The sequence below is a fragment of the Pristiophorus japonicus genome, chromosome 1, assembly GCF_044704955.1.
Source record: "Pristiophorus japonicus isolate sPriJap1 chromosome 1, sPriJap1.hap1, whole genome shotgun sequence".
NCBI lineage: Eukaryota > Metazoa > Chordata > Chondrichthyes > Pristiophoridae > Pristiophorus > Pristiophorus japonicus.
In genome coordinates this window covers 338,836,338-338,859,217 of record NC_091977.1, presented here as the reverse complement: position 1 = coordinate 338,859,217, position 22,880 = coordinate 338,836,338, and the positions used below count along the sequence as shown (strand labels likewise).

Below are 22,880 nucleotides of genomic sequence, written 5' to 3'. Positions count from 1 at the left end.
GATCCATTTTGAGTTCAAAACAGAGACCAAACAGGTACTGATGCATCTTTGTTACACCAGACACACTGGTCAAAGCTTCTTTGTCTACCATGCTGTAAGCTCTTTCCGTTTTTGATAAACTTCTCGAAACAGATTGTAATTTACCTGACTCATTGGCTTGTTGGAGTATACAACCAACTCCATATGATGAAGAATCACAGGCTAATACAAGATGCTTACACGGATCATAATGAACAAGCAACTTGTTTGAACAGAGCAGACTCTTAGCTTTCTCAAAGGTTCGATCTTGAGACATACCCCAGACCCAGTTGTTATCTTTTCTGAGTAGCAAATGCAGTGGCTCCAATAAAGTGCTCAATCTGGGTAAGAAATTACCAAAGTAGTTGAGTAACCCAAGGAACGAACGCAGCTCTGTCACATTCTGAGGCTTGGGTGCATTTTTGATGGCCTTGGTTTTTGAATCAGTAGGCCCGATTCCATCAGCAGAAATCTTCCTACCAAGGAATTCAACTTCAGGTGCCATGAAGGCACACGTCAAACATTTCAACCCGAGTCCCACTTTGTCCAGACGATGTAGAACTTCCTCAAGATTCTTCAGATGTTCAGCAGTGTCACGACCTGTGACCAGAATGTCATCTTGGAACATGACAGTTCTAGGAACGGACTTTAGTAGACTCTCCATATTCCTCTGGAATACGGCTGCAGCCGAACGAATTCCAAAAAGACACCTGTTGTAGACAAAAAATCAATTGTGTGTGTTGATGCAGGTCAGTTTCTTCAAATTATCGACGAGCTCCTGCGTCAGGTAGGTCGACGTCAGATCTAGCTTAGTGAAAGACTTTCCACCAGCTAGCATGGAGAATAGGTCATCAGCCTTCGGTAACGGGTACTGAACCTGGTTCGAGAATCGATTTAATCGTAACCTTGTAGTCTCTGCAAATCCTGACAGTGCCATCACTCTTCAACACAGGAACAATAGGGCTGGCCCACTCATTGAACTCGACAGGTGATATGACCCCTTCACATTGCAGTCTGTCAAGCTCAATCTCAATCTTCTTCCTCATCATATAAGGGACAGACTGAGCTTTGTGATAGACAGGCCTTGCATCAGAATCCAGGTGAATCTGCACCTTGGTTCCAGTAAAATTACCAATGCCAGGCTCAAATAAAGAAGGAAACTTCTTCAACACTTGAGCACAAGTAGTGTCATCCACCGGGGACAACGCTTTGACATCACTCCAGTTCAGCTTGATGTCCTCGAGCCAATTCCGACCGAACAGCATTGGACCATTACCTGGGACGATCCATAATGGTAGATTTTGGATCACACCATCATACGACACATTGACTACTGCACTGCCAATCACAGGTATGAGTTCCTTCGTATAAGTATGCCATCTGGCCTTGACTGGACTCAGCTTAGGCTTCACAACCTCAGTGTCCCACAGCTTGTCAAATGTCACTTGGCTCATGATTGACTGACTTGCACTGTGTCCAGCTCTATTGATACAGGCACGGTATTCATCTTCACATTAATAGTTATCGGCTGGCTCTTTGACGAGAACGAATACAAACTTTACACTTCCTCCTCAGGTTGTGTATCAAAGTCAGCACTGGACTGGTCATCATCAACAATATGATGAGCAGCAGCAGCACACTTGCTCAGTTGTGGGCACATTTTCTGGAGATGTCCCACTTTCGAAGTATTGTTTAAACCGACACTGATGAGGCCGATGATTGCCCCCACAACATCAACAGGGTGAACTCAGTTTTGTACTAGTTGTCGGGCTCTGAGCAGCTACAGGATTCATGTAAATAGTTGACTTGGCCCTGCCATGAGCAGCTTTGCCAGAAGATGACACAATCTTGTTTGCAGTACCTGACAAGCCTGCCGTGGAGCTCCGACCTTTGGATAATCTGCCTCAAGTTCTCATCAGTCGCCATGCATGCCTGGGCAATCGCGATGGCCTTTTTCAAATCCAGTTTCTTTTTGGCCATTAACTTCCGAAGAATCACATCATAGTTGATGCCCATCACGAAAAAGTCTCTCAACATGTCTTCCAGCGTGTTCCCGAACTTAACACGGCTCAGCAAGACGTCGTAGGTCAGTGGCTGAATCCTGACACGTCCTGGCCCTCAGCAGGGACATGCGTGTAGAAGCGATAGTGTGAGATGATGATCCCTTCCTTCGGCTTTAGATGGTCACACACCAAATCACACAATTCCTCATAAGACTTGGCAGTTGGACGTAAAGGCGAGAGAAGGTTCTTCATGATGCCGTAAACCTTCTGACCACAGACGGTGAGGAGAACTGCCCTGTAACAGACTACATCAGCTTCCCCCTCCATTTTGTTGGCAACAAAATATTGATCTAGGTGGTCAACAAAATCCGTCCAATCCTCGCCATCCACGAATTCGTGCAGAATTCCAATAAGTTCTTAGTTTACCTCGCTGCCAATGTAATAACACAAGAGTCCTGTTACTATCTACTGCGGTCGGGTGTGTACTCAATCGCTTTTATTCTCACTTCGGATAAGTACAAGATTCGACTTCCTGTTTTGTCTGCATGACATCCGACAGTGGCGCCCTCTGGTGTCTGGTGACCCCAAGCATAAATATATTACACCCTTCAATTAAAGAGGAGGGCTGCTTCACGCTCTACAGTCCCTTTGGCAGCCACCAGGAACACCCTCGACCAGGCCAAGAGCCCGGCACGCATAACGGAGTGCTGGGCTGCAGCATGGCGGCCCGGTTGAGGCGAAGAGTTGGTTGACAGAAAAATATGGTGGCACACGACGCAAACGGCCTCCCCGCGACCCGTGAAGCTGGTGGTGACATCAGCCAGCGCCATCCTCGCCCCCCCCACAGGGTGCAAAGGCATAGGCAAGGGGCGGTGAGGGTGATGACATCACCGCTGTGCATGCGCCAACCCGGGGTGAAAATCGGCGGGTGCAGCGCTAACGACACAACAGCTCCCCAAACCTCCAGGGCAATTTCCCCGGTGGTGCTATCGACCCCTTCCCCCGAACGACAACTTTGTTGCACCCCATTCGCGCCGCCGGAGGCATTAATGGGGCTATAAAAAGGGCAATTTCACCTTTAATGTGTAGGCCTGATGCTCTCCGTGGTATGTACTATATGACCCTTGAAGAAAAAGCTGGGACACTCCTGTGTTAAGTGCAAGTTACTTCCAAGTAAATTAGATTGCTTCCTGTTTCTATGAAACAGTGGTTTTCCCAGCCAAAATTCCAAAGGTTGATATTTTGTTCTGGTGTGTTTCACAACTGATGCGGGCGCACAATACTGCCGATTGCCATATTTCCCCGAACAAGAACTTGTGGGGGGTGGTGGGGGGGGGCAATGTGGTGTTGACATTTGCTGAATCTACCTGCATTTCACCTCAATGTGTGAGACCTCCGAGGTTTCGGAAGGCTGTGAGGTGCAGAACAGGAGTTTCGAAAATCAATGGCTCTAGTTTCCGCAAAGACTTTTAGTAACGGCGCGTGATTTTTGTTGTTGTTGCAGAGTATAAGAAGAAATATGGTGAGGAACATGGCTCATGCCAGGCTGGGATAGCAGGCCACTTCACCGAGGTAAGTAATCAGTCTTTCTGCCCTGCTGAGATCTGTGAAGTGAATTACCTTTATCGACTATTATATTAGGCTAGCTGTTACGTCTTCATAGCTCGGGCTTGGGGTTTAAGTGCAGTCCAGATTGATGGCATAAAACTCTTGTTAAATGTGAGGGCCACAAAATGAGTTTGGACACTTAGCCCAGGTTTGATGAGAAGGGCAAGACCACAGCACAAAACTCATGGATTGGTAGTGGCTGGTGTGAAAAATGGCAATGTCATTCTGGTGCAATAACTGGAGCTGCTTTGAGGTTGGGATTAAGGATTGGTGCAGAGCAGGAGAACTTTAAAACCTTGAAATTGCAGAATCTCACTCGATTGAGAGAGACAGATGGAGAATGAGGCACAGAGCTCATCATGCTTCATCCCCACTAACTGGAAAGTCGTGAGCAATGCAATTGCGGTGCCCTAACCTCTGCAACTCAATCTCAACTCTGCTCCAGTCGAGCGAGTGAAACGCTGCACCAGGAACGGAGTCTGGCAATTATACGACTTATATCTGGCCCATTCCTGACATTGGAATTGGAATGTTGAAAAGGTGACTATACCCCTATCTAGTTTCCAGTGCACTCTATTTCATCAACTTACTACACTTGCCCTAAATTTTTAAATGACTCTTACAGTTGGTCATGCAGCACTGTAATAAACACTTTCTGGGGTAATATAGCCTCTGATTTAGTGCACATTGCCTGGCTTGTACTAGAAATTTCCAGATTTGTGGAAAATTGTCAAGATCTTAAAATCTGTAGTACTTGTGCTGAACCAATCTGATGTGAGCCAGGATTTCACCCAGTGTGTCATTAAATGCTGAGTGACTCTCTCATCTGGTGTCGATAATACTGGTATTTGATTGAATTATGATTTGGAAATAAGAATGCTAAATTAACCTGTTTTTAATTACATAAATCTCCTGGCTAGAAACTTGGTTTTCATTAAATTAGCTTAAAATCCTGATTGTTGGGGAGAATTTCAAAATAGTACTGTGCTATATTGACAGCTTGATCAGAATCTTTTCACTAAATTTACAGCCAAATGCATGGAACAAAATCGACAGGAAAAGGACTTGAGCAAAACATGGTTCCTTGGGCTGCTCCCTCCATTTAAAAGACCTCCTCCTCATGGGGTTTTATTTGTGTTAACTATTTGGAGCACTGAAAGTCTTCTGGTGCTTTCAAAGTGCACACATGCTTTGCATAAAATAACAGCTGCAGAGAGTGACACTCTGGAACTTTCCGATAGTCTGAGAGATGTAAGGATTAAGAAGTTCTCAATTCTTGATACCTGTATTCTTACATTAAACCTATGTGTATTGCTGTAAAGTTTTATTTCTGTCAGTGCTGAATTCTTACAGGAGCTCTGTGATTTGTCTTTTGTTTCCTTACAAATGAGCTTTTCACCACATTCTCACTTACCATCTGGGACGTAATGGCCACACGACCACATACTTGCACACAAAACATCTGTATGGCAGAACCATCCCTTGTGCAGCAGCTCTTCAAGCCCCGGCAACTCCAACCTATACCTCAACTTACATTTTCTATGGATTCCTGATTAATAAAGGAGCTATTTTTTTTAAAGCCTCATCCAGTAAGACACTGGCCAATCAGACCTGCTTTTGTAATGTATTCAAATCAGATGTTCTGATGAATGATTATTATATAAACGAAGGGGCAAAGGGAACGTCTAGGGGAATCCTTTTTGTCCAAGGTATCTTCTCAATTTAAAGAAGACAATAGTAGCAGAACTCTGACTTTTTAGTGAAAAGGTCAGTTTAATTCCTGGCATGTTGTTATGTATATAATGACTCAAAAGTTGCTGTAAACTCACTTAGGTGTAAACCTGGTCCATTTTATTCGTGCCCAAAGTGACTACAAGACACGGTACCAGCACTTATATACCAGGGCCCGCGCACACGCGCGTACAGCCTGATGACCTCCGACAATGTCTAGTGACCCCAAGCATCAATACATGTCAACATCCCCCTTCAAGATCTTAGTATCAGTCTCTTTACAAATTAAGATGGTCCGGGGCTTTCCGCTCACGAGTTGATCGTCTCAGTTCAACTCCAGTTCTGGGCGAGCGTTCTGAATCAGTTATGACTGGAGGCTGAGTAGCTGATCTGATGGGAATGGTAATGACCATGTCAGAGATTGAAAGTCCAGGTTCGGTAATGACAACAAAGTCCTCTGATGAATGACCATTGGTTGGTTGGTCACTGACGGCATCTTCTTCAAGCGGTTCCAGTTCATCCGTGTGCTGCAGTTTCACTTGATCAACATGCTTCCTGCATGTTTGCCCATTCTTGAGCACGCCAATAAACACTCTGTTACCCTCCTTGGCTGTGACAGTACCGGCGATCCACTTTGGACCTTGACCATAGTTCAATACATAAACAGGATCATTGACAGAAATATCACGTGACACAGCAGCACGATCATGATACAATTGTTGACTTTGACGACTGTTTTCAACACCATCATTCAAATCGGGATGAAGAGAGAGCTTGGTCTTGAGACTTCTTTTCTTCAGTAGTTCAGCAGGGGAGACCCCGGTAAGCGTGTGAGGTCTTGTCCTGTTACTAAGCAATATGTGTGACAAACGAGTCTGCAGTGAATCCTGAGTTACACGTTTCATGCTCTGCTTGATCGTTTGAACAGCACGCTCTGCTTGACCAATAGGTTTGAATGGGGCTGACCTTACATGTTTAATACCATTGAGTTTCATGAACTCTTGAAACTCCAGACTTGTGAAGCAAGATCCGTTGTCGCTCACAGCAATGTCAGGCAAACTGTGAGTAGCAAACATGACCCAAAGGCTCTCAATGGTAGCTGTGGACGTACTGGATGACATAATAATACACTCTATCCACTTTGAATATGCATCCACAACAAAAAACATCTTCTCAGGAAAGGGCCCGCAAAATTGATGTGTATCCTTAGCCATGGTTTAGATGGCCACGACCAAATACTCAGTGGCGATTCCACTGGTACTTTACTTAGCTGCATGCAAGCATTGCACTGATGCACACACGATTCCAGATCAGAGTCAATTCCAGGCCACCAAACACGAGCCCTGGCAATGGCTGTCATCATGACAATGCCAGGATGAGTGCTATGTAGTTCACGTACAAATTTTTCTCTGCCTTTCTTGGGCATAACAACATGATTGCCCCACAGTAAACAATCTGACTGAATGGACAGTTCATCTTTGCGACAGTTGTAAGGTTTGGTCTCATCACACATCTCCATGGGTATTGCAGACCAATCACCACTGAGGACACAATGTTTCACAACTGATAAAATAGGGTCATGGCTAGAACGGATCCTAACTTGTTGAGAAGTGACAGGGGTACCTTCACTCTCAAAAGCTTCCTTTACTAACAGTAAATCTGCAGGTTGAGGCATCTTCATATCTGGTGTGGGTAAAGGCAGACGACTCAGTGCATCGGCACAATTCTCAGTACCTGGTCTGTGAAGAATAACATAATCATTGGCAGACAGAGTCAACGCCCACCTCTGAATGCGGGACGATGCATTGGTATTGACACCTTTGATTTCCGAAAACAATGAAATGAGTGGCTTATGATTCGTTTCAAATTCAAAGCAAAGACCAAACAGGTACTGATCATTTTTAAAATCCCATACACACAGGCCAAAGCTTCTTTTTCTACCATGCTGTAGGCTCTTTCCGCTTTTGACAAACTTCACGAAGCATACGCAACAGGTTGTAGTTTACCCGACTCATTTGCTTGTTGGAGTACACAGCCAACCCCATATGATGAAGCATCACAGGCCAATACAAGACGCTTACACGGATCATAGTGAACCAGCAAGTTGTTTGAACATAGCAGATTCTCGGCTTTCTCAAAGGCTCTATCTTGAGACAAACCCCAGATCCAGTTGTCACCTTTTTTTTGTAACCCATGCAGTGGCTCGAGTAAAGTGCTCAATCTGGGTAAGAAATTACCAAAGTAGTTGAGTAGCCCAAGGAACGAATACAGCTCTGTCCATTCTGAGGCCTGGGTGCATTTTTGATGGCATCAGGCCTACGGATTCGAAAACCAAGGTCATCAGCAGCAATCTTCCTCCCCAGGAATTCAACTTCAGATGCCATGAAGACACACTTTGAACGTTTCAGCCTGAGTCCCACTTTGTCCAGTTGATGTAGAACTTCCTCAAGTTGTTCAGATTTTCAGCCGTGTCGCGACCTGTGACCAGAATGTTATCAGTTCTAGGGACGGACTTCAGTAGACTTTCCATATTCCTCTGAAATATGGCTGCAGCCGAACGAATTCCAAAAGGACACCTGTTGTAGATGAAGAGTCCTTTATGGGCGTTGATGCAGGTAAGTTTCTTTGAAGTGTCGACAAGCTCCTGTGTCATATAGGCTGATGTCAGATCCAGTTTCGTGAACGACTTTCCATCAGCTAACATGGCGAACAGGTCATCAGCTGTCGGTAACGGATACCGATTCTGTTTTGAAAATTGGTTAATCATAACCTTGTAGTCTCCACAAATCCTGACAATGCCATCACTCTTCAACACAGGAAAAATAGGACTGGCCCACTCGTTAAATTCGACCGGTGATATGACCCCTTCATGTTGGAGTCTGTCAAGCTCCATTTCAACCTTCTCCCTCATTAGGATTCTACATTAGGATGGAGAATGAAACAGTTAATTCAGAGACCATGGTTCAGAACTTAAAGAAGGGTAACTTTGAAGGTATGAGGCGTGAATTGGCTAGGATAGATTGGCGAATGATACTTAAGGGGTTGACAGTGGATGGGCAATGGCAGACATTTAGAGACCGCATGGATGAACTACAACAATTGTACATCCCTGTCTGGCGAAAAAATAAAAAAGGGAAGGTGGCTCAACCGTGGCTATCAAGGGAAATCAGGGATAGTATTAAAGCCAAGGAAGTGGCATACAAATTGGCCAGAAATAGCAGTGAACCTGGGGACTGGGAGAAATGTAGAACTCAGCAGAGGAGGACAAAGGGTTTGATTAGGGCAGGGAAAATAGAGTACGAGAGGAAGCTTGCAGGGGAACATTAAAACGGACTGCAAAAACTTCTATAGATATGTAAAGAGAAAAAGGTTAGTAAAGACAAATGTAGGTCCCCTGCAGTCAGAATCAGGGGAAGTCATAACTGGGAACAAAGAAATGGCAGACCAATTGAACAAGTACTTTGGTTTGGTATTCACTAAGGAGGACACAAACAACCTTCCGGATATAAAAGGGGTCAGAGGGTCTAGTAAGAAGGATGAACTGAGGGAAATCCTTATTAGTTGGGAAATTGTGTTGGGGAAATTGATGGGATTGAAGGCTGATAAATCCCCAGGGCCTGATGGTCTGTATCCCAGAGTACTGAAGGAGGTGGCCTTGGAAATAGTGGATGCATTGACAGTCATTTTCCAACATTCCATAGACTCTGGATCAGTTCCTATGGAGTGGAGGGTAGCCAATGTAACCCCATTTTTTAAAAAAGGAGGGAGAGAGAAAACAGGTAATTATAGACTGGTCAGCCTGATGTCGGTAGTGAGGTAAATGATGGAATCAATTATTAAGGATTTCATAGCAGCGCATTTGGAAAGAGGTGACATGATAGGTCCAAGTCAGCATGGATTTGTGAAAGGGAAATCATGCTTGACAAATCTTCTGGAATTTTTTGAGGATATTTCCAGTAGAGCGGCCAAGGGGAAACCAGTTGATGTGGTGTATTTGGACTTTCAGAAGGCTTTCGACAAGGTCCCACACAAGAGATTAATGTACAAAGTTAAAGCACATGGGATTGAGGGTAGTGTGCTGACGTGGATTGAGAACTGGTTGACAGACAGGAAGCAAAGAGTAGGAGTAAATGGGTACTTTTCAGAATGACAGGCAGTGACTAGTGGGGTACCGCAAGGTTCTGTGCTGGGGCCCCAGCTGTTTACATTGTATATTAATGATTTAGACGAGGGGATTCAATGTAGTATCTCCAAATTTGCAGATGACACGAAGTTGGGTGGCAGTGTGAGCTGCGAGGAGGATGCTATGAGGCTGCAGAGTGACTTGGATAGGTTAGGTGAGTGGGCAAATGCATGGCAGATGAAGTATAATGTGGATAAATGTGAGGTTATCCACTTTAGTGGTAAAAACAGAGAGACAGACTATTATCTGAATGGTGACAGATTAGGAAAAGGGGAGGTTCAACGAGACCTGGGTGTCATGGTACATCAGTCATTGAAGGTTGGCATGCAGGTACAGCAGGCGGTTAAGAAATCAAATGGCATGTTGGCCTTCATAGCGAGGGGATTTGAGTACAAGGGCAGAGAGGTGTTACTACAGTTGTACAGGGCCTTGGTGAGGCCACATTTGGAGTATTGTGTACAGTTTTGGTCTTCTAACTTGAGGAAGGACATTCTTCCTATTGAGGGAGTGCAGCGAAGATTCACCAGACAGATTCCCAGGATGGCGGGACTGACATATCAAGAAAGACTGGATAAACTGGGCTTGTATTCACTGGAGTTCAGAAGAATGAGAGGGGATCTCATCGAAACGTTTAAAATTCTGACGGGTTTAGACAGGGTAGATGCAGGAAGAATGTTCCCAATGTTGGGGAAGTCCAGAACCAGGGGTCACAGTCTAAGGATAAGGGGTAAGCCATTTAGGACCGAGATGAGGAGAAACTTTTTCACCCAGAGAGTGGTGAACCTGTGGAATTCTCCACCACAGAAAGTTGTTGAGGCCAATTCACTAAATATATTCAAAAAGGAGTTAGATGTAGTCCTTACTACTAGGGGGATCAAGGGGTTTGGCGAGAAAGCATAAATGGGGTACTGAAGTTGCATGTTTAATGTATATTGTAAATAGCTGGGGTCCCAGCACTGAGCCCTGCGGCACCCCACTAGTCACTGCCTGACATTCTGAAAAGGACCCATTTATCCCGACTCTCTGCTTCCTGTCTGCCAACCAGTTTTCTATCCACATCAATACATTACCCCCAATACCATGTGCTTTAATTTTGCACACGAATCTCTTGTGTGGGACTTTGTCAAAAGCCTTTTGAAAGTCCAAATACAGCACATCCACTGGTTCTCCCTTATCCACTCTACTAGTTACATCCTCAAAAAATTCCAGAAGACTTGTCAAGCATGATTTCCCTTTTCATAAATCCATGCTAACTTGGACCGATCCTGTCACTGCTTTCCAAATGCGCTGCTATTTCATCCTTAATAATTGATTCCAACATTTTCCCCACTACTGATGTCAGGATAACCAGTCGATAATTCCCTGTTTTCTCTCCCTCCTTTTTTAAAAAGTGGTGTTACATTAGCTACTCTCCAGTCCATAGGAACTGATCCAGAGTGGAGAGACTGTTGGAAAATGACTGTCAATGCATCCACTATTTCTAAGGCCACTTCCTTAAGTACTCTGGGATGCAGACTATCAGGCTCGGGGGATTTATCGGCCTTCTATCCCATCAGTTTCCCTAACACAATTTCCCGCCTAATAAGGATTTCCTTCAGTTCCTCCTTCTCACTAGACCCTCGGTTTCCAAGTATTTCCAGAAGGTTATTTGTGTCTTCCTTCGTGAAGACCGAACCAAAGTATTTGTTCAACTGTGATATGTCCTTACTATACAGTATAAATGCACACGAGGCCCATACTTGAGAGAAGGTCACTCTGTGACCAGTTACCTTTATTACCAAGACCTCAAGTGATGAAGGTGGGTGGAGCTTCCCCTTTTATACCTGAAAGTCCAGGTTAGGAGTGTCTCTCACAAGTTCACCCTCTTGTGGTCAATGTTCTCTAGGTGTACAACTTAGGTCAGCTTATACATGGGTTACAATGACAGTTGAATACATGACATCACCTCCCCCCCCAAAGTCTTATTGGGATCACAAGTTAAGTTCCTCTGGTTGTTACGCTCCCTTGCAGAGTGCCTGAGTTGGGGCTCCGGTTGTTGGTCGCTGGCCTGAGTGTCTGCTTTTGCGGTGCCTCAGGCCTGTCCGGACTGCCCACAGTGACTGGGCTCTCCTCCACTTGGTTCCGGTGTTCGGTCACCTGTGGTGGAGTGGACTCTACATCGTGTTCTTCCTCTGCTTCTTCTATGGGGTTGCTGAACCTCCTTTTAGTTTGATCCATGAGTTTGCGGCAGATTTGTCCATTGGTAAGTTTAACTACCAATACCCTATTCCCGTCTTTGGCAATCACAGTGCCTGAAAGCCATTTGGGCCCTGCAGCGTAACTAAGGACAAAAACAGGGTAATTGACATCAATAAATCGCACCCTCGCATTCCTGTCATGGTAGTCACATTGTGACTGACGCCCGCTCTCAATAATTTCTTTCATAGTAGGGTGTATAAGGGATAACCTGGTTTTGAGCGTCCTTTTCATTAGCAGCTCTGCGGGTGGAACCCCTGTGAGTGAGTGTGGTCGGGATCTATTGGCCAACAGGAGGCGTGATAAGCGGCTTTGTAGGGAACCCCCTTGGATTCTGAGCATCCCCTGTTTGATTATCTGCACTGCTCGTTCTGCCTGGCCGTTTGAGGCCGGCTTGAACGGTGCCGTTCTGACATGGTTGATTCGATTGCCTGCCATGAAGTCCTGGAATTCAGTGCTTGTGAAGCACGGGCCATTGTCGCTGACCAAGACATCCGGTAGACCATGGGCGGTGAACATTGCCCGTAGACTTTCTACTGTGGCAGAGGATGTGCTTGAATTTAAAATGGCACACTCAATCCATTTGGAGTAGGCGTCTACTACAACCAAAAACATTTTTCCCATGAAAGGACCTGCGTAGTCCACATGGATGCGTGACCATGGCTTTGCGGGCCAGGACCAGGGGCTAAGGGGGGCTTCCCTGGGTGCGTTGCCCAGCTGAGCACACGTGTTGCACCTGCGAACACAAAGTTCCAGGTCTGCATCTATCGCTGGCCCCCAAACGTGTGACCTGGCAATTGCCTTCATCATGACAATGTCCAGGTGCTCATTGTGAAGTTCTCTGATAAACACCTCTCTGCCCATCTGGGGCATGACTATTCGGTTTCCCCACAGTAGGCAATCGACCTGAATCGAGAGTTCATCCTTGCGCTTATGAAATGGTTTAAATTCCTCAGGGCATGCCCCATACGTCCCCATTCAGGACACATTTCTGAACTAAAGACAGTAGCGGGTCTTTATTTGTCCAGACTTTAATCTGATGGGCTGTTTCAGGTGAGCCTTTGCTTTCGAAAGCTTCAACAGCCATGGCCATCTCAGCATCATGCTCAGTTGCCCCCTCAGTGGTGGCCAGTGGGAGCCTGCTGAGTGCATCAGCGCAGTTTTCAGTGCCCGGTCTATGTCGAATTGTGTAGTCATTGGCGGCTAACGTGAGTGCCCACCTCTGTATGCGGGCCGATGCATTCGCATTTATGGCCTTATTGTCGACCAAAAGCGACGTTAGGGGTTTGTGATCTGTCTCCAGCTCAAATTTCCTGCCAAACAGGTACTGGTGCATTTTTTTTACTGCATATACACATGCTAGCACTTCCTTTTCTACCATCCCGTAGCCCCTTTCTGCCTGGGACAGACTTCTGGAGGCATAAGCTACCGGCTGTAACTGACCATTGGCATTCACATACTGAAACACACACCCGACCCCATAGGACGACGTATCGCACGTTAAAACAAGTTTCTTACACGGGTCATATAACGTTAACAGTTTGTTGGAGCATAACAAATTGCGTGCTCTATCAAAAGCCCTTTCCTGGCTATCCCCCCAGACCCAATTGCGACTTTTGCGTAGGAGCACGTGTAGCGGCTCGAACAGCGTGCTCAATTTGGAAAGAAAGTTACCAAAACAGTTCAGGAGCCCCAGGAACGAACGCAGCTCCGTCGTGTTACAGGGTCTGGGTACTCTCTGGATCGCTTTCGTTTTGGACGTAGTGGGTCTGATCCTGTCTGCTGCTACCCTCCTCCCCAGGAATTCTACCTCTGGAGCTAAGAAAACGCACTTCAACTTTTTCAGTCACAGCCCTACCTGGTCCAGTCTGCGTAGCACCTCCTCCAGGTTGCGGAGGTGTTCTTCAGTATCGTGACCCATGATGAGGATGTCGTCTTGAAAAACCACCGTCCTTGGAATCGACTTGAGGAGGCGTTTCCATATTTCGCTGAAAGATCACGGCGGCCGAACGAATCCCGAACGAACATCTGTTATACTCAAACAACCCCTTGTGTGTCGTGATGGTGGTCAGCTTCTTCAACTCACTCACCAGTTTCTGGGTCATGTAAGCTGAGGTCAGGTCCAATTTTGAAAAAAGTTTGCCACCGGATAGCATCGCAAAGAGGTCCTCTGCTCTCGGTAGCGGGTACTGGTCGTGGAGTGATACACAATTGATGGTGGCCTTGTAATCGCCACATATCCAGACCGACCCATCCGCCTTGAGCACCAGCACGATCGGGCTCGCCCAGTCACTAAATTCGACTGGCGAGATGATGCCTTCCCTCAGTAGGCGGTCCAATTCGCATTCTATCTTTTCCTGCATCACGTATGGCACCGCTCTGACCTTGTGGTGTACTGGCCTGGCATCCAGGTTTATGTGAATCACTACCTTGGCCCCCATGAAAGTGCCGATGCCGGGTTGAAATAATGAGTCAAATTTTTCCAGGACCTGTGAGCATGATACTCGCTCCACAGAAGAAATTGCATTGACATCGCCCCATTTCCAGTTCATGACAGCAAGCCAACTCCTCCCCAGTAGTGTGGGACCATCCCTCGGGACAATCCAGAGTGGCAACCTGTTCTCCGATTCTTTGTGGGTCACGACTACCGTGGCGCTGCCTAGCACCGGAATGATCTCCTTTGTATATGTCCGTAGCTGTGCGTCAATCGGCAATAATTTTGGCCTCCTGGCCTTGGACACCCACAACCTTTCGAACTGTTTGATACTCATCAGGGACTGGCTGGCCTCTGTGTCTAGCTCCATTAATACTGGGATGCCATTGAGGAGCACTTTCATCATTATCGGTGGTGTTCTGGTATATGAACTGTATATGTGCTCCACATGAACTCACTGAACTTCAGCTTTCAGCGATTTCCCCCAGTATTCATTTGGCCTCGTAGGGCTTACATCGGGCCCGTCCTCCTCGAAAATCAACCTGGCTGCAGGCTTCCTGCACATACGTGCCAAGTGACTGCTGATGTTGCAGTTTCTGCAGGTATATTGCTGACACCTGCAAGCTCTGGCTGGGTGTTTGCCTCGACACCTCCAACATGAGCTGGAGGCCCCATTGTTGGAAACAAAAGGTCCATTACCAGTCGATCGTCTCTGACTGTCTCTGTATCTGTCCTTAAGCGCACCATTAACAGGTGTTGATGGCCCCATTACTGGCCGCATTGTCCATTGCGATGGCATGAATCGCCGTTCAGCTGGCCATTGTCTTTGTTGAATTCCCCCTTTGGGTTTGACTACATGCTGGGGCATGTCCGGTTGCCCTTGTCTGCCTAGAGAACTGTGTGCCGTGTTAACAATGTTGACTCTCTGGTCGTTTGCCGCATTTGAGCCAAGATTTTTGTCATACATCATTCTGGTCTCTTCCTCCCCTGAGATAAATGTCTGGGCTATCAGAGCCGCCGCTTCCAAGGTCAAGTCTTCGGTCTCAATCAGTTTCCTAGAAACCCCAGTGTGCCCGATGCCCTCAATAAAAAATCTTGCAGCATCTCCGCTCTGCATGCATCTGGGAACTTACATAGGCTCGTCAGTCGCTGGAGATCTGCCACGAAGTCAGGAACAATTTGCCCTTCTCGCCGCCGGTGCGTGTAAAACCGGTGTCTCACCATGTGCTTGCTGCTCGCTGGTTTAAGGTGTTCCCCGATCAACTTACTGAGCTCTTCGAACGTCTTGTCCGCCGGCTTCTCTGGCGCTAGAAGGTCCTTCATCAGGGAGTACATTCTGGATCCACAAACCGTCAAGAGATGAGCTCTGTGTTTGTCGGCCGAATCCTGTCCCAACCATTCCTTAGTGACAAAACTTTGCTGTAGTCTCTCAATAAAGTCATCCCAATCATCACCAACACAGTACCTCTCTTCTGTGCTGCTAGTGGCCATGCTCGCGTGGTTTAAATCCCAGTTTCTCGTCACCAATGATATGTCCTTCCTATACAGTATAAATGCAGACGAGGCCCATACTTGAGAGAAGGTCACTCTGTGACCAGTTACCTTTATTACCAAGACCTCAAGTGATGAAGGTGGGTGGAGCTTCCCCTTTTATACCTGAAAGTCCAGGTTAGGAGTGTCTCCCACAAGTTCACCCCCTTGTGGTCAATGTTCTCAAGTTGTACAACTTAGTTCAGCTTATATATGGGTTGCAATGATGGTTGAATACATGACAAACTGGCCTGCCATTTCTTTGTTCCCCATTATAAATTCACCTGAATCTGACTGCAAGGGACCTACGTTTGTCTTCATTAATCTTTTTCTCTTCACATATCTATAGAAGCTTTTGCAGTCAGTTTTAATGTTCCCAGCAAGCTTCCTCTGATCCTCTATTTTCCCCCTCCTAATTAAACCCTTTGTCCTCCTCTGCTGAATTCTAAATTTCTCCCTGTCCTCAGGTTTGCTGCTTTTTCTCGCCAATTTATATGCCTTTTCCTTGGATTTAACACTAGCCTTAATTTCCCTTGTTAGCCACGGTTGAGTCACCTTCACCATTTTATTTTTACTCAGCAGAGAGTCTGGATAAATGGGTCCTTTTCGGGTTGGAAATCGGTGGTTAGTGGTGTGCCACAAGGATCGGTGCTGGGACCACAACTGTTTACAATATACATAGATGACCTGGAAGAGGGGATAGAGTGTAGTGTAACAAAATTTGCAGATGACACTAAGATTAGTGGGAAAGCGGGTTGTGTAGAGGATACAGAGAGGCTGCAAAGAGATTTAGATAGGTTAAGCGAATGGGCTAAGGTTTGGCAGATGGAATACAATGTCGGAGAGTGTGAGGTCATCCACCTTGTGGAAAAAAAACAGTAAAAGGGAATATTATTTGAATGGGGAGAAATTACAACATGCTGCGGTGCAGAGGGACCTGGGGGTCCTTGTGCATGAATCCCAAAAAGTTAGTTTGCAGGTGCAGCAGGTAATCAGGAAGGCGAATGGAATGTTGGCCTTCATTGCGAGAGGGATGGAGTACAAAAGCAGGGAGGTCCTGCTGCAACTGTATAGGGTATTGGTAAGGCCGCACCTGGAGTACTGCATGCAGTTTTGGTCACCTTACTTAAGGAAGGATATACTGGCTTTGGAGGGGTACAGAGACGATTCACTAGGCTGATTCCGGCGATGAGCGGGTTACCTTATGATGATAGATTGAGTAGACTGGGTCTTTACTCGTTGGAGTTCAGAAGGATGAGGGGTGATCTTATAGAAACATTTAAAATAATGAAAGGGATAGACAAGATAGAGGCGGAGAGGTTGTTTCCACTGGTTGGGGAGACTAGAACTAGGGGGCACAGCCTCAAAATACGGGGGAGCCAATTTAAAACCGAGTTGAAAAGGAATTTCTTCTCCCAGAGGGTTGTGAATCTGTGGAATTCTCTGCCCAAGGAAACAGTTGAGGCTAGCTCATTGAATGTATTCAAGTCACAGAGAGATAGATTTTTAACCAATAAGGGAATTAAGAGTTACGGGGAGCGGGCGGGTAAGTGGAGCTGAGTCCAGATCAGCCATGATCTTATTGAATGGCGGAGCAAGCTCGAGGGGCTAGATGGCCTACTCCTGTTCCTAATTCTTATGTTCTTATGTACTCCAGACAGGAATGTACAATTGTTGAAGTTCATCCATGTGATCTTTAAATGTTTGCCATTGCCTATCCACCATCAACCCTTTAAGTATCAATTTCCAATCCATTCTAGCCAATTCATGTCTCATACCATCGAAGTTACCTTTCCTTAAGTTCAGGACCCTAGTCTCTGAATTAACTGTTGTCACTCTCCATCTTAATAAAGAATTCTACCATATTATGGTTACTCTTTCCCAAGGGGCCTCACACAACAAGATTGCTAATTAGTCCTTTCTCATTACACATCACCCAGTCTAGGATGGCCAGCCCTCTAGTTGGTTCCTCGACATATTGGTCAAGAAAACCATCCCTAATACACTTCAGGAAATCCATTTGGTTAGCCTAATCTACATGTCGATTAAAGTCGCCCATGATAACTGCTGTACCTCTATTGTACGCATCCCTAATTTCTTGTTTGATGCTGTCTCCAACCTCACTACTACTGTTTGGTGGTCTGTAAACAACTCCCACTAGCGTTTTCTGCCCTTTGGTATTCTGCAGCTCTACCCATACAGATTCCACATCAACCAAGCTATTGTCCTTCCTTACTATTGCGTTAATTTCCTCTTTAACCAGCAACGATACCCCACCTCCTTTCCCTTTCTGTCTATCTTTCCTGAATGTTGAATGTTGAATACCCCTGGATGTTGAGTTCCCAGCCTTGGTCACCCTGGAGCCATGTCTCCGTGATGCCAATTGTATCATATTCATTAATTGCTGCCTTTGCAGTTAATTCATCCACCTTATTATGAATACTCCTCGCAATGAGGCACAGAACCTTCAGGCTTGTCTTTTTCACATACTTTGCCCCTTTAGAATTTTGCTGTAATGTGGCCCTTTTTGATTTTTGTTTTGGGTTTCTCTGTCCTCCACTTTTACTTTTCTTCTTTCTATCTTTTGATTCTGTCCCCATTCTACTTCCCTCTGTCTCCCTGCATAGGTTTCCATCCCCCTGCCATTTAAGTTTAACCCCTCCCCAAGAATACTAGCAAACACTCCGCCGAGGAAATTTGTTCCGGTCCTGCCCAGGTGCAGACCATCCAGTTTGTACTGGTCCCACCTCCCCCCAGAACTGGTTCCAGTTCCCCAGGAATTTGAATCCTTCCCTTCTGCACCGCTCCTCAAGTCTGTTATCTGATCATTATCACATTGTTGTTTATGAGAGCTTGCTGTGTGCAAATTAGCTGCTGTTTTTCCTTTATTACAACACGAGTGCGATGTATCCAAGTTTGCAGACAATACAAAGCTAGGTGGGAGCGTAAGCTGTGGAGAGGACAAGGTCTGCAAAAAGATATAGATAGACTAAGTGAGTGGGCAAGAAGGTGGCAGATGGAGTATAATGTGGGGAAATGTGAGTTGATTCACATTGGTAGGTATAAGGAAAAGCAGAATATTTTTAAAATGGTGAGCAACTAATAAATGTTTTTGTTCAGAGGGATTTGGGTATACACGAAACACAGAAAGTTAACAAGTATTGCAATTCTCAATGCAAATGGCATTTTGGCCTTTATTGCAAGGGGGTTGGAGTACAAGTCTTGCTGCAATGGTACAGGGTTTAGTGAGACCACACCTGGAGTATTGTGTACAGTTTTGGGCTCCAAACCCAAGAAAGAATATACTTGCCTTAGAGGCGGTACAACAAAGATTGATTCCTGGGGTGAGAGGATTGTCCTGTGATGAAAAGATTGAGTAGAATGGGCCTATACTCTCTGCAGTTTAGAAGAAAAAGAGGTGATCCATTGAAACAAAAGTTTCTGAGAGGGGTTGATAGATGCTGTGAGGCTGTTACCCCTGGCTGGAGAGTCTTGAACTTGGAGGCATAGACTCAGGATAAGGAATCGGCTGTTTAGGACTGAGATGAGGAGCAATTTCTTTATTCGGGGGGTTGTGAATCTTTGGCATTCTCTACCCCAGAGGGCTCTGGATACACAGTCGTTGGGTATAGTCAAGGCAGAGAGCAATAGATTTTTGGACTCGAGGAGAATCAAGCGATTTTGGGGATCAGGCAGGAAAATGGAGTTGAGGTTGAAGATCATGATCTTATTGAATGGTGGAGCAGGTGCCAAGGGCCGTAGGCCTACTCCTGTTCCTTATGTTCTTATGGGCTCAAAATTGCCCAGGAGTTGTTCCATTTTTTTTTGGAGCAACTTGATTTTTTGAAGTATCTTAAAAATCCCCATTTTGCACATTCAATTTGCACCAGTGTAAGTGAGTTAGTTAGGATTTTTTTAGTCTTTTTTTCCAAAAGGGGGCATTACCAACCACCTACGCCCATTTTGGCCATTTAGGCCACTTTGGACAGCTAATAGTTGCTCCACGCTAACTTAGGCCAGTTCGCTGGGGTGGGCCCCGCCCGATGAGTTGGCGGTGGCGGTAGCCCGGCATCGGCTGCGTGCGGAGCTTCTTCGTCATCGTCTTCTCTCTCCCCCCCCCCAATCTTCTCTTTCCCCCCCCCCCCACAATCTTCTTCTCTTTCCCCCCCCCCCCCTTCTCCCTGGTGCAGCAGCAGGTGAGTAGAAATAATTTTTCATTTATTGAGTGATTTTTAATTTTTTTTAAATGTTTTATTTTTTAATTTATTTGGATTGATTTATTGGTTTATTTATTGATTTATTTATCATTTATTATTGATGATGGCTCTTTATTTGTAAAAGTGAAGTGTTTAATATTTGTAAACCCCCCTCCCCCCGCCCCTCCATCTTTTGTTACATACGCCTGATTTCCAAGTGTAGACAAGGTTTTTTTGAACATACAAAAAATCTTCACTTACTCCATTCTAAGTTAGTTTGGAGTAAGTTTTTGCTGCCTAAACTTGCAAAACAGGCATAAATGGTCGGACACGCCCCCTTTTGGAAAAAAAAATCTGTTCTAAAATGAAACTGTTCTAACTCACTAGAACTGGAGCAAACTAAAGGCCGAGAATTGCAATTTCTAAGATACTCCATTCTAAGCTAGTTGCTCCAAAAAAATAGGAGCAACTCAGGCTGAAACTTGACCCCTATGTAACTACACTTCAGAAGTACTTCATTGGCTGTAAAGCGCTTTGGCATAGGTGCTTTATCAATGTAAGACTTTTCTTTTTTCTCAACCTCACTGTAGCTTTTGACAGTCAATCACACCATCCTTTTCCACGGCCTCTCTTCCGTTATCGTGCTCAGTGGGATAGCCATCACTTGGTTTCGCTCTTACCTATCCGATTGTAGTTAGAGCATTTCCAGAAATGGCTTCCCTTCCTTCTCCTGCACCGTTGCTTCTGGAGTCCTTCAAGGAATGATCTATGGGCCCCTCTTCCTCGTCTACATGCAGCCCCTTGTCATCCGCAGAGATAGGGTCAGATTCCATATGTAGACTGATGATACTCAGCTGTACCTCTCCACCATTCCACTTCCTCATTGTTGTCAGACTGTTTGTCTGACACCCAATCTTGCATGAGCCACAGTTGCCTCCAGCTAAACATTGGGTCCTTGCCACAAGCCCCATACCCTTGCCACGGATTCCAGTTCCATTTCCGGCCACTGTCTCGGGTTGAAACAAACTGTTTCACCCTGGGCAGAGCTTCCAACCCTGTATTCTCTCCATCACAAAGACTGCCTACTTCCACCTTTGTAATATCACCTGCCTCTGCTCCCACCCCAGCTGATCCGCCACTGAAATCCTCGCCCTTGTCTTTGTCACCTCCAGCCTCAACAATTGCTGTGGTTTTCCGGCCAGCCTCACATCCTCCTCGTCTGTAAACTTCAGCTCATCCAAAACTCTGATGCCTGTAAACTAACCCACACCAAGTTCTGCTCATCCATTCTGCTCGCTGACCTACATTGACTTCCGGTGCCCCATCTTCTCAAATTTACAATTCTCATTCTGATGTTCAAATTCTTTGATTGTGCTGTCCCTCCCTCTCTTTGTATCCCCTCCATCAGCCCTGCAACCCCCTCTCCATTCGTCTGATGCTGGCCTCTTGTCTATCCCCTTTCCTTTAGCCCCACTATTGGCGGCCATGCCTTTAGCCACCTAGGCCCCACACTCTGGAATTCCCTTTCTAAAGCTCTCTGCTTCTCCACCTCCCTCTCTTCCTTTACGACACTCTTTAAAACCCACCAAGTTTTTGCTCCCCCTACTAATATCTCCTTCACTAAAGGCATCATAAAAATTTGACTGGTTTAAAAAAAGAATTGTTGGGGCATCAATCTGTTCGAGCATGAGTGTCAGTTCAGAACCAGCTGCTATCAGAAAATACTGCACACCCTGAACAATGAAACATCTGCTTCCTGTTTAAGTTTACATTGGAAGCTGCTCTTTGCTACGGCACTGTTCACCTGTAGCAGAAGTAACAATAAACCGGACCAATCTAACTGAGAAACCTCACACACCACGCGTGCTAGCATGCTCTAACACTTGTTAATGATTTGGAGCATGGCGTAAGGATTTATACAACTTTACAGAAAAGTCTGGTTGACAGGAAATCTGTTTACTGTATGATAGCAACAAAGGGCAAGGTACAATCATGGCTTGGTGATTTTCTTTCAAACTGCTGTTTTAAATTTATCTCTCGTTTTCCTCTCACTTTCCATTTATTTTTACTGTTGTTTTACGAGTTAGCTACATTCTTCCCACAACGCCCGGTGCTCCAGACTGCAAGTTCAGCCAGTCGACCCCACGCCCAGTTCCTTTTCAAGGCAGCTTCATCACTGGTTGCCAGCTGGAGTGTGAACCCACCTCAGTTAATTGCTTCCAATTTTTCCCGAGCTGCCCTGACACCCTGGCCAAGAGTGGGAGCTCACCACATTGGCCAACTGCGGCAAACGTTATGAATCAATGTACTGTACCACTGGATCACGTGAACTAAATATACTTAACACAGGCCAATGCATCCTCATGCAGCTATACTATATATTGAAGTTATATATTTAGAGCAAAGCACTTCAGCATAAAAGTGGTTGGGGTTCTGTTAAGAATGATTTTTTTAAATAAAATTCGAGTGGCTTTTTAACAGATGACTTTTAGCTCACAAACCTACTGCAGTGTCCATGGCAACAGTAACATAACAAACGCCCTAGTGGATCGCTGTTTATCTGAGGCAGTGCGTCAACTGCTTGGCAGAACTGGTGTGGGCTGTCTAGAAAGCTGCAAGGATTCCCCCCAACAACTGCATTGTGAATTTTGGCATTGGAGGTGAATTGCTCGGCTGAAGCAACAAAAATGTTGACTCCAAATGCAGAGCCATCTAGAGTATAAGCTGAGCAATGGCCTGTGCATCTGTTTAGTACATGGCAGCAGTCATTGTAGGAGCTGAAAAATAGTGAGTAAATTTGCCATCCTCTCGGATTGCCCTGGAGTGTCCAGGAATTAAAGATTAATCCAAAAGTAAAATACTGCCGGTGCTGGAAATCTGAAATAAAAACAGAAAATGCGTGAGTGTGGGGTGTTGGAGGCGGAAGGCCATGAGATGAAACC

At 45.6% G+C, this 22,880-nt stretch overlaps 1 protein-coding gene across 2 annotated transcripts in view; it reads left to right on the top strand.

Moving 5' to 3' along the window:
- itga9 (integrin, alpha 9) overlaps positions 1-22,880 on the top strand; it is a 499,978-nt gene that overhangs the window by 54,932 nt on the left and 422,166 nt on the right. For both annotated transcript variants that reach the window (XM_070889429.1, XM_070889419.1), the window contains exon 5: positions 3,526-3,593. In XM_070889429.1, coding sequence (XP_070745530.1) covers positions 3,526-3,593 — 68 coding nt within the window. The remainder of the gene's footprint in view (positions 1-3,525; positions 3,594-22,880) is intronic.